The sequence below is a fragment of the Lissotriton helveticus genome, chromosome 10, assembly GCF_964261635.1.
Source record: "Lissotriton helveticus chromosome 10, aLisHel1.1, whole genome shotgun sequence".
NCBI lineage: Eukaryota > Metazoa > Chordata > Amphibia > Caudata > Salamandridae > Lissotriton > Lissotriton helveticus.
Window position 1 is genome coordinate 471,585,917 of NC_136071.1, and position 12,013 is coordinate 471,597,929.

At 36.2% G+C, this 12,013-nt stretch overlaps 1 protein-coding gene across 14 annotated transcripts in view; it reads right to left on the minus strand.

Annotated features, from left to right (window-relative positions):
• Positions 1 to 8,691: 8,691 nt before the first annotated feature.
• RBFOX1 (RNA binding fox-1 homolog 1) overlaps positions 8,692 to 12,013 on the minus strand; it is an 836,688-nt gene continuing 833,366 nt past the window's right edge. For 5 of the 14 annotated variants that reach the window (XM_078662952.1, XM_078662954.1, XM_078662955.1 and 2 more), the window contains one exon: positions 8,692 to 12,003. In XM_078662952.1, the coding sequence (XP_078519078.1) occupies positions 11,906 to 12,003 (98 nt within the window). In that variant the 3' untranslated portion in view covers positions 8,692 to 11,905. The remainder of the gene's footprint in view (positions 12,004 to 12,013) is intronic. The other 9 variants (XM_078662950.1, XM_078662951.1, XM_078662960.1 and 6 more) reach the window with 5 other exon arrangements.

Here is a 12,013-nt window from a genome sequence, read left to right on the forward strand (position 1 = left end):
AAGCAGAGGCACTCCGGGTGTTGTAGTGCTCGTTAGTGTTCTTTGTCTTTCTAAATACAATTGAATACAGAGGTTTTTCCTCTTTTTTGTCTTTTCTAGAGCGAGCTGGCCCTGATGAGAATCCCCCCATTCGCAGGGATTCGAAACGCGTAGGCCTTCTTACGTCAAGCGTCTGCTCTTGTTCTATTGCCCTAGTGTTGATCTGTTGCCGCACTAGCTGCTATTTACTATACACCCATTGTTTGTATAATCTTTATAATTCATCAGATTTATATAAAAAATTAATGAGTGTATTCCACAAATCATTGTGAAATTTCTTTTATCTATGCAGCAGACCTAATTCTTAGCCCACTTTGTTTATTCCTTATCCAAATTAGGCTAGGTACTGTGGAATGAATGTATGTATGCTTGTGGTATGACTGTGATATGATTGATGGTTGAATTGTACGGTTGATTTTATTGGCCCTTTTTGTGTCCTCTTTTCATTTTGTACATAAAAAATGTTCTGTTTCTTGACAGTATATGTTGAAAGCTTAAACAAATGTACTTTCAAAAAATCTATTCTGTAAAATAAAAATAGCTATTGAAGAGCAGTTCCATTTTTTGATCAGGTGACTTCTTTTGGTTGATTAAATAGGATACCAAATAGAGTATCAGTACTGGCCTTTTTCTTTTGTTGTTTAATTAAACTTTCATTTTTGGCATTGCGGCGGGCGGTGCTTTCAGCACACCCTGCCGCACTGTTAAAAATGCACTGGCGGGCGCATCCAAATGGAATGTGCAGGACCGCCGCATGCATTGTGGGCGTTCCAAGTTACCGGGGCTTTGGCGGGCGGTCTTTGTCCACCCGCCATACTAAAGAGCCCCATAGTTTTTAAAGTATCATTTTTATTTTCTTTCTTGGATAAACAGATATACAACATCTATAACATATTTACAACATATGTAAAAATCATTCTAATGTTTCAAACGTAATTAATCAAAAATCTTCATAAATACTATTAAATTGATATGGATAGAGAGATCGAGTAATGGTGCATGCTCCTTCGTGGCATCTCCCCTAAAGGAGAATAAACAGTATAATTGTTAATGTGTACAAACTTTCAAAGTTCGTTGAGTGATACCCAGAAGCTTTTCAAATATCTAAACCAGCAGTTCTTTTGTAGTAAAGATGTCATCATACCAGTAGATTGTTTCTCTTACTCTTTTATAAGCTAAGTGTTGGTGCTGAGATCGCCCACCAGAGTTATTCAATCAAAGTTGTACTTGAAAACTATCAGATTATTCCATAACGTTGTTATGTTTAATAAGAATTATGCAGCATAAAAACTTTAATTTTCTTAAGGAAATGACTTCTGGCACACACATTATTGGTAGAGAAACTGCAAAATTGTGTAGAACGTAAATGAAATTAAATGTATGCACGGTTTTATTTGTGAGATAAACCATTATATGATGCAAACAGGTTTTTCAATATAATAATCCACATTTATATAGCGCACAATCACCCGTTAGGGTCTCTAGGCGCTGGGGGCCGTCGGGAAGATTAAGCAAGCTATTGCCCAGAGTCGCATGGTGCTGGGCTAACCTGCCGCCGGAGCTGGGGATCGAACCCTGATCCCCAGATTCCAGCGTCAGTCGCCCTGGCCGCGGCGCCACACCTCTCCCTTGACCCTTATCACAAAATGTACTTTCAGTTATCTCTTGGTCTGAATATATAATATAGCTTGATGCATTCTGTAAGAGAAACGGGAAAGATAGGAACTCAATAGTGAATCCTGCAATTGAGAGATTAATACAATAATCTTAAGGAGGCGTTAACAGGAACATAATGTTTTAATATTGGCTCATATAAAATTACTTTGCATCTCAGACACTGTATTTAGAAGATGTGCATGGAAGGTGAAATTTGAACATACTGTGGAAGAGAGTGCAATTAGTGAAGAACTACAAACGTGATGTTAGAAACGTACCTGATAGGTGCCATGAAAAATAAAATATCATAAATAAAACCTTTTTCAGTTGTCATGGATGTTATGTTTTGTCTTTTTAACTTCGATAATGTGAACTGGAAAAAAGAACCAGGAGTGTGGTACAGAATAGAAAGAAAGCCAAACAATGAAAGTTGCTACCTGGGGACTGATAATAGAGTGTGTCAATAGGAAGATTTTATAAAGCACTTTAGATAATCAAACGACCTGGTAGTGCCTACAAGCATGCCAAGAGGAGTATAGAAAACGAGTATCCCATGATCTTTGTTTGTAAGGAATACAGTCTAACAACATCATGTACACCCACTAAACTTAATTTTACTAAACCATACTGTAGAAATCAGGGACATACATATAAATGGTACAGCAGATGCAATAATACCAGGGATGGTGCGCTGTATTCCAAATATAGTTGTGCTTTTTTCACTACAAAACCTGTGAATGGGGGATCCAGTTCACTTGTTTGAAATGAGGCCAATAGCAGCTGTGCTACACCACTCGCAAAGTGCTTCACTCCACACAACAGGCCATCACTGCTAAACAAACTCACAGTATTTTAATAGTATTTATAGGAGTGTTTATTAACCACATTGTTTCCTGAGCTCCTGTTGCTAGATGTAGAAAACTGTTTCATGGACAGAATTGTTCCTGTTTTACTGTTTTGAAACAAGTTCAGCAATGCAACTGGAATTGAAGTCTTCAGAGTTTGCACATTGCGGTTCACTTTAAAACAATGATCTTTTATTTTGACATAATAATATTTTGCTTGTTTTCCTGATCCACAAAGCATACCATTAGACATCAGGATATTTGTATTGAAAAAATGTACTCGGGCTTAGTTTAGAAATTTCAGCTCAAATTTAATTCTTGTCCATATATTGACTTTGCACTAATTTCTGTGCAACAGAACATTTGATTTACAGCTACTAATGGTTGATTCTTTGGATGGTTGTGTTCTTGTAGAAATTATATTTGTGCTTGTGATACAAACAGAATGGCGCACCATGTGTGTAGCGAAGACCAATGTTGATATGTTATTGTTTACGTTTTACCGTTTAGTAACTATTTGCATGCCAAGAGCTGATTTTCATTTGAGTTTCATTTGTGAGACGTTGATTTACATTTGCGATGACTGTTCTCATGACACACATTCAGATAATCCTTCACTCATTCGATGTATCTGAAAGGGAATTTTTTTGTTACCAGTGAAATCATTCAGAATGCCATCATAGAATCCAGTGAATTTTGATGGGCGACCTGGCATGCATACTATCTGTATATTGAAATTAGATGTTTCATATTTGCTGAACTTGTATTTATTTTATCCATGTGAGAACACTTTCAATGGTTTAAATGTGCAGTATGTTATGACTTACCTGAATAATTGGTAAGGGTGAATAAACAAAAAAACACATTATTTATTGTGATCACACTATCTTTGGGATGGCATGCTGCTGATTGTGTTTTTTTGTGGTGTGGAATATTCCAAATTAGCCTTTTGATGCTACACTAATTGTTCACTAGTACAGTATACCGTTTGTACTTTTTAGAAATCAGAATTCAAAAAGTATGAATTATTATAATGTGAAAATATGATTCTCAAAATATAGATTATTTCAAAATTCATAGTACCTTGTAACTTGAAAAAAACTATTTTTTTTAACACATGCTGGATGTTTTTCTTGGTTTCACCTATTTTATTGTAACAGACATGATCATATCCTATAGATCATCACACAGACCCCTTGTTCAATTGAATTGTAGTTTAGATAATATTTAGTTTCTCAGATTAGTTTCCCTTGCACGTCCCCTGCTTCCTGGGGAAATAGTTGTTTCTCTGGGTGCAAGAACCTCAGTTATGTGTTTTGGAAATTTCATTTTTATAAGCATTTGTGATTTAGCAGCCTGGATTCAATGCTAGGAAACAGTTTTGAATGAAAACAATACATTTTAGCTTCCAGAGAATAGAAACGCATCAAGGTAGAGAAAAAACTAGGGTCAAAATGTACTAACGTTTTATTACTGCTTTGTGCCACATTTCTGAATCAAACCTAATGCAAAGTGTTAGAGTAGTGTTTACTATCGAATACACATCAGCATTGTGCATGTGGTAGTATCCCAAAGTAAAGCAGGTTTGTGCTATGTACTGCTTTCAGTTACTGTCTGTCAAGGCGACATTCTGTGGTTGGCAAATGCAACTACCCATGGGTTTTCACACAAATCCCTATCTACAAATATTCATAAACCCGGATTTGCACCAAAATCTCCTCCTCAAAGCAAGTATAACAAGAAGAAATGTTCTCCTCATTTTTTCAACTTTGCGTGTTTGCTGCATGGAACAACACACATTAGTGGGAAAAAACTTAAAGTATAGTTTTGAACTCAAAGGGATACCTACCAGTGTAACTATGCTTCAGAGAACACACAAACCCTGGTAGTATGGTGCAATGGTGTGTGCATAGGTGCATGGCTGCCTAAAGTATGCCAGTGCTGGGAAAGAGAAAAAATGCACCATATCCTAATAGCTATGGTGAGTTTTCTCTCTTTCCCTTTCAAGCAAGGCAGCGCAGTAACTTTGGTGCATGTTTCCTTGCACCAAAGAACAGTAAGCCTAGTTGTTTTCTGATGTATGCTCCACATGTAACAGAATTGAGGTTTTGAGTTGTTTCAGAGTCAATGATTTGATTATCAGAATGACACTTTTAGTCTGATAAAGTAATACACAAGATATTTATTGTGCACTTTGCAAATTTATGCTATATGTTCCAGACTAAGGCCCGAGTTTACATAATTTTGACATATGGCAGCACATCAAGGAACCTTTCTGTGCTGCACTACACCAAAGTGAAAGGGCAGGAATGCACCATATTTATGAGATATGGTGCAATCCTGTCCATTCTCCCTGTGTTGGCACCATTTCAGCAGCCCAGTAAAAAAGTAGGCCCCCTTGGAGAATGGTGCAAGGGTGCATCCATTGCATGCAGGATTGTTTTTGTGCAGGAAGGAGGAACCTTCCTGCACAGAAAAAAATCGTAGGTGTTTTCCTCTTTCTATGTGGGTTGTAGTATGATTTTGTAAATTTGAAGCAGAGTCAAAATCCAAGGGTGTTGCGTGGAAATACCCACTGCAACACCCATGGAACGCCTCCAGTGTGCAGAGTGAAGTGACGCAGTGATTTGCGATGCGTTGCCTTACTCAAGATTTTTGAGGCCAATCAAAGCCATGCAGGGCTCCTTTGCGTTCCTTCAGAAATCTGACTCAGAGGCCTGTGTCACTCTTTATTTCACTTTACTCAGTGCAAGAGTGGTGCAATACTCTCATAAATAACCCCCTAAAGGTGCATTTGACCTCTCACTGAAAGTAACTAGTTTGAACCAACTCGTCCTTTGGTTTACAAAGCTCAGTAGACGTTTCCCAAATAAAATGAAACATGTTGGCAGGAGGGACTGGTAAACTAGCAAAAAGTGTTTGAAAGTATGTGCCAAATAAAATAAATCACGTCCTAATTGGTATATGTATGAGGTTCAATCATTCAAAGCAGAAAACGATTCATCCAAATTTGAAAATGCCTATTGATGGCAATGTTTAGATGTAAGATGTAAATTGTGATCATATAGCTATTCCAAATGTCAAAGAATATAGTTCAACTAGGATGTTCCAGATTTGCATAGGCACGTTGATCTTAACAATAGAAAGTAAATCATAGGGTTATTTAAAGCTAAACACTAAATTCTAAAAAGAATGTCTCTGCAGAGGGATTACTAAAATAGGTTGGTATGTAGATTAGGTCATTATGTATCAATTACAATGCAGGGTTATCATGCGTTACCTTCACAATGTGACCATTACGATGAATGTAAATACCATGCATGCCATTTTCTGGCACTTTAAAATTATATTTTACCATGCAGGTTAGTGCTTTTTAATTATAATTAATAACGTAACTCAGGGGAAATTAGCAGGGTAAGTGTTTTTAGAAGTTCAAGAATGAGTAAGGGTATAGGGTTGTTAGAGTTTTAGGCTTCAAGGGTGGGCAATGGTTGGGAGAAATAAGGGGTGTTTAAGGTTCAGGGATGGTTACGGGTAGTCAGGAGTTTTTAGGGTTCAGGGGTGTATGAGTACAGGGTAGTAAAGCATTTTTAGAATTCAGGGATAGGCAAGGATAGAGCATAGTGAGGGCTTTTAGGTTTTAAGGATGGTTAAGGGTATAGGGATGTAACGGTTTATAGGGTTCAGGGACAGGCAGAAGATAGTAAGAGGTAATAAGTGGCTTTAGTGTTAAGGGATAGGTAAGGGTACAGGGTAGTAAATGGTTTTTAGGGTTCAATGATAGATAAGGGTACAGGCTTGTAAGGACTTTAAGGCTTCAGGGATGGGTAAGCATAGAGGATAGTTAAGGCTTTCAAGGGTGGGTAAGGATTCAGGTACTAAAGGGTTGAGGGATAGGTAACTGTACAGGGTAGTAAAGGTTGCATTGGGTTGTAGGATGGGAAAGAGTATGGAATAGTAAGGGGCTTTTAGAGGTTGTGGGATTGGGACATGTTTAGATGAATACAAAAATAAATAATCTGCCTATATCTGTGTATAAATATATTTGTGTTTATGTGTGTGCACGTGCATGTGCGTATATATATATGAATATCAGTAAACACAAACAATGCATTTTAAAGATGTACCGTGCAATAAACAACATTGTAAAGGTCAGCACATTGTATTACATTCGTGGTAAAGATATCTTTGCTAAATGTATGCGTTATAACAACTGAAATTGGATTAGGACAGGTCACTACAAAGATGGTGAGCAGGTGGATCGAAACAAGAGATTCCCAACACAATTCACAGGTGTAGATCTAAGAAAGACCTTGCTCTAAATCATGGCATAAAAATTGGAACCAGAGTTGTATAATATTTGAAATTTAACAGATTTCAAAATGTAGAAGTCTGAATAGTAAACAAAACATTCCAAACAAGAGAAGCGATTCAGATCAAAACAGGTGATTTTTAGAAGTGAAGATATCTGGATCTAAATAGGACATTCTATGAATGCAGAATGGGTGGGAAAATTAAAGCTCCTCTCACAAAAGATAAGGGGCATGAACAAATAGCAAGCACCTCCCACAAAAGTGAAGGAGTGGGAATTTGAATATTAGAATACTTTTCAGATTTTTGATCTTGATCTTAAATTATCGGTACAACCATGGCATCCGAAAAACAAAGTTGTGAATTGACTGTCGCCAAAGTGTATGTATGTGAATCCATATGTCAAACCCTTTGGAAGTGTTAAAGTTTGAAAATTAGTTTTCCAAAGTGATTTAAAATCAATTAGTTTTTTTTTCTCCAAATGCTACACTGATCACTGGAGGCACCCTATTCATAGTGATAAAACATTATTGACAGTACTCTTTAAAACAGTTCTGAATATTTTATATTTTATATATTGTTGCAAAATAAACATTCTGCAGCAGTTTGGGATCATTGGAAAAGTCTGCTATATGTTAACAAATCAGAATACCCTGGCAGGTGTAGGTCAAGCTTTCACGCACCAAAATGTAAATGTATTATACTATATTGTGGTTGGTAAATTTGAAAAACATCAATATCACATCCACTACATAGCTTAACACTACATCATCAAGGTAAGTATATATGTGAAATATATACCTGAACATCTACATAAGTAGACCGTTGTTGTGATTAGTGGCTAGTGAATGTAATATTTTTTTCATGATATATATGTGATATAGTTAGGGTATACCAGCAATTCATTATAATTTGCAGTGTGCACAAAATCACAAACATATCTATATTTAATGAGGATTCTAATTGCAAAATGAATGCTTACACCCCTAACTGAATACATGATTGTGTGTGATGTAAGTCACTGTCGAAGTAACCTACTTCCTTTAACTTTCAAAATATGATTTTATCTTTTTACCATTAAGCCTGTAGGAAGTCTCAGATCAGGGTCACTTGAAAGTTTTACATATGAATGTAAATCACTACCTACTGGGCAGCTTCTTTTAAAGCTTTCATCTTATTGGACAGTAAAGTAGTCATACACTCCTATGTGGCCAATTCTAACAGGCATTTCAGTTTGCAAACCAATTTCAACCCTTACATTTAACAGCAACTATGCTAGTTGGTGTTCACTATGCTTGAAGAATCTAGCAATTGGATCACTGGAACCCTAAGGCAATCGCTTTCCCGCAGCCCAACGCAAATGCGCTTAATGTTAATTGTTTGTGGGCAATAAATACTTGCAGTTGTCGAGGACTGCTCATTCAGTGAAAAATATGCTCCCCATATCTTATTGACCCAAAGAGTCTGGGTCTTAATAGGTATGGATCAGCCCTACATTAGAGTATGAACCAATCATTTCAGACCACAGTTCATAGTGGTAGGCTGAACATGTGCTTTCTGAGCATTTCATAATCAACAATGCATAGTGACTTTGATTACCTATGTTGAGAATAAACATGTTGCTTGTCTTGCAATGATGAATAAAATGATCAAGGACACAAATTCATTTTCCTGCAATTTCCTTAATTTTAAATTGGTGCTGACAATCATGCAAGACCTGGAAAATGCGAAGAGTAAGATTGGTGCATGAGGTCTATTTAAAGGACATAATTCAAAAGCATTAACAATATTCAGTGAATCAACAGACACATTGTAGAAAGGAATAAAAAGCCACTCTCAATTTGTTGTATTTGTACCTTTTCAGACTAAGCTTTTATTTTTAATATTACAAACCATTTTATCTTTATTCACAAACCACTGTAGTGATATAAACACTAATCTCTAAAGACAGATATACACATTTTCTGGGTTTGCAGATTTCTTTTTTAACTGTTTAAGTCACTATATTCCACACATGGTATGTATACTTTTTCATCATAGTTGATAGCATCAGTAGTTATTTATATAAGTGAAAACATTCCCAATATATATATTGTAAAAAACAAATCCAAACCCTTCTTTACATGACTATCTCAGACATACATTTTAAAATGACCCATTGAAGTGTTGTAGGAGGCTGTCGACAGAGAATAATGCTCTAAAATCTGTTTGCAACCTCGTCCACTTTCGCTTAGAACACTACTGGATCAAGGTGCTTGACACATCACATCAATGGAAATTAACAAAACTTCAAATGTATCTGTACTTCCTGGTGTGGTTGTTTGAAAAATTGATGTAAAAAGAAAGACTCCCTATTGTTGTTATTGATATCTCATGATTTATGATTAAAAATATTTTCTTTGTCTCAGTGTTACAGTTTATTTAAATAATATATTATCTCATTTTTCTTTATAATAGGCATTGTTTTCCTGGCTTAATTTAATTTGAATGTAGTACCTTAAAAATAAGTGTTCATCAGTTTTCCAATATAATTACATAACATTAAATAGTGTATCATATATTTCTGTAAATATGTAAATATCATGTATATATTAATATAGATACATATATAAGTACATATTTTAGTTTCTTTTCATGAGAAGACAATGACCACTTGCAAATCAACATTTTGTTCATTCTCTCCCCAGTGGAAAACAGTTCTAATACTTGGTAATGACCATTTCTGCTATTTTGGTATGCTCTCCTTTTTTCTCTGAATGCTCAAGATAACATCCCTTTTCTTCCTCATATAAATGTTCTTTATACTTTTCAATCTCTTGTGAAACTTTATTGATGGCATTGTTCAAGTGATCATACTGAGTGCATGCACATACGATGACAGAGAGAAAGCCAGATCACAAACACTTTTGTTTAAAGCAGAGATTTTCTAGCGAGTTGGCAGGTTCACAGCAGTGAGTTGATTTTACTAAGGAGCGTGCCGTGTAGGGTCACGCGGAGTACACATGAGTATAAATAATTGCTGCCAAAAAAAGTGGCATATAGTCATCAGCCACTATTTTCATTTTTTTCTTTTTCTTTATTTAAAATACAAAAAAAACATGAAGATCCATGACAAACACCCCAATGCGGGTTAACTTGTAAACAGGACAACATGGAAAGAGTCTGAACACATGTCAAGACAAACTGCAATTTTTCAACCAGGCCTCAATCCACCATCTTGCCGTCTTCCATTGCTCTGCACATGTGCCAGCTGAGCGACTCAGTCCAACGGCCCTCACCAATTTATGCTCTGTGAAGTGAAAGGCTATGTTTAGGGAGAGTTCAAAAACTTTTTGGGACCCACAATTTAACCAGAAAAGCCTTGCATGAAAAATGACTTAAGGGAGGTGGTGGTGGTACTTATGGTACGGGTGAGAGGTGTGGGGAAAGCTGTGTCGCATTGAAAAATTGCAGATTGTTTACAGGATGCAGTCATGTTTTAAAAAGTACCAAGCGGATGAAAATACTCAATGATTGTGATACTTGTAAAATGCTTATATAAATCTGAATATATTTATCATATTACTCCATAAAAATTATACGTTTGTCTCTAACAGTTGGTCTACATTTCTAAATCTAAAGCATTGTAGGCTGCGTATGTCCTAGCACTTTACTATTGCACTGCACAGATGTATGTATTAATACATTATCTTTTTTAACTGGTACAAAGAATTGAAGTTTTATTACTTGGTTTTATTTCTATTTCAGAAAAAAAAGGAAAAAATAGAAACAGTGCTTTTTTAATCACCTTTTTTGTATTAATGTTTCCCTTCCCACATTATAAAAGTTAGCAGTGATATCAATAATTTATTATACTGGACGAACTATAAAAAGAATGAGTATTAATGACTTAGTATACAGTCGTTGCCATGTTACCTATTTAAAACTCTGAATACTGCATGGTGGAATGCCTTCATGGGGTGCCTTACAGTAGGTCTTTAAAACAGACTGTATATACAAAGTATTGGAAGAACCCAAGCCTTGCACCCATCCCACAACCTTAACAGAACCTTTGGCTTTGAACAATCACTAACTCATTTAAGACAACCGATACATGGACGTTGGTGCAGTGGTGCCCCTTTCTATATGTTTATGTTATTATTTTTTCAGGCTTGGACCCCTCTCTGTGCCCATGCCCAACAATTTCAAGGGAAATGCAGATGTGAAAGAAATGACTACTATAGTCACTTACACTCTTACAAAATATGATATCCCCATAGCTTAATATTCAGCATATATAATTAATTTACATGATATAGCACTCTTGATTGTGGCCCTAAAACTGTTTTTATTCATATCTAGCAGCTTTCTAGATCAACCACAAAAACATCTACAGCCAACAATCGAACTACGTATTCTTCAGAAATTAAAGACCCACAATATTAAAATACACAGAACAAAATATCTGAGGTATAAGATAAAAAATGTAAATTTTTCCTCTTTTTTGTTTTTTATTTTATAGAGTTGCTAAAATGATGCACTACTGCATGTATTGCAATACCCAGGCCTCGGAAAGCTTCTTTTTCCCCACACTGGAAGGTTTTTTATGGTTTTGTCATTTAGTATGGAGCAAAACGGCTGTATCCCCCTCGGTATATACTAGCCTGTAATGAAGAAAGAACGAGACCGACATCATCAGCATGGCTCCTAGTCTTGGCATCAGTCAAGGGTGCAAAAGCATTCTGAAACAAAGCAATTTGATGGGTTGTTTTTTTAAAGTTACTTGCTTTAACAAAATGGATTTGCAGTTTAAATCAGCTAAATCTACTGTTTCCCACAAAAGAAACATCCCCAGCATAGACGAGCAAATATAAGGAACCCAACAGCTGCAGTGCCAATTTTCTAACAAGTGTTAGGAGTAATGTAGAAAGTCTCAGTCTTTTTTCCCATTTATTTCAAAGGGCAGTCTTCACTGTTTTTGTCTCTGTCTGTTATGCAATGTCAAAAGAGCTTTGTGTTGGTAGGAGTCTGCTCCCGAATGAGTTACTTCAAGGTGGCAATATTCTGCCTCCAATTCAAATGCCACTTAAGCCCAAGCTTTCCCATCTGTGGTGTTCTATCGCGTGAATTGGCCATGAGAAGTCCCATCTGACAGGTCTACTGAAGCATGCATCTGATTAGAA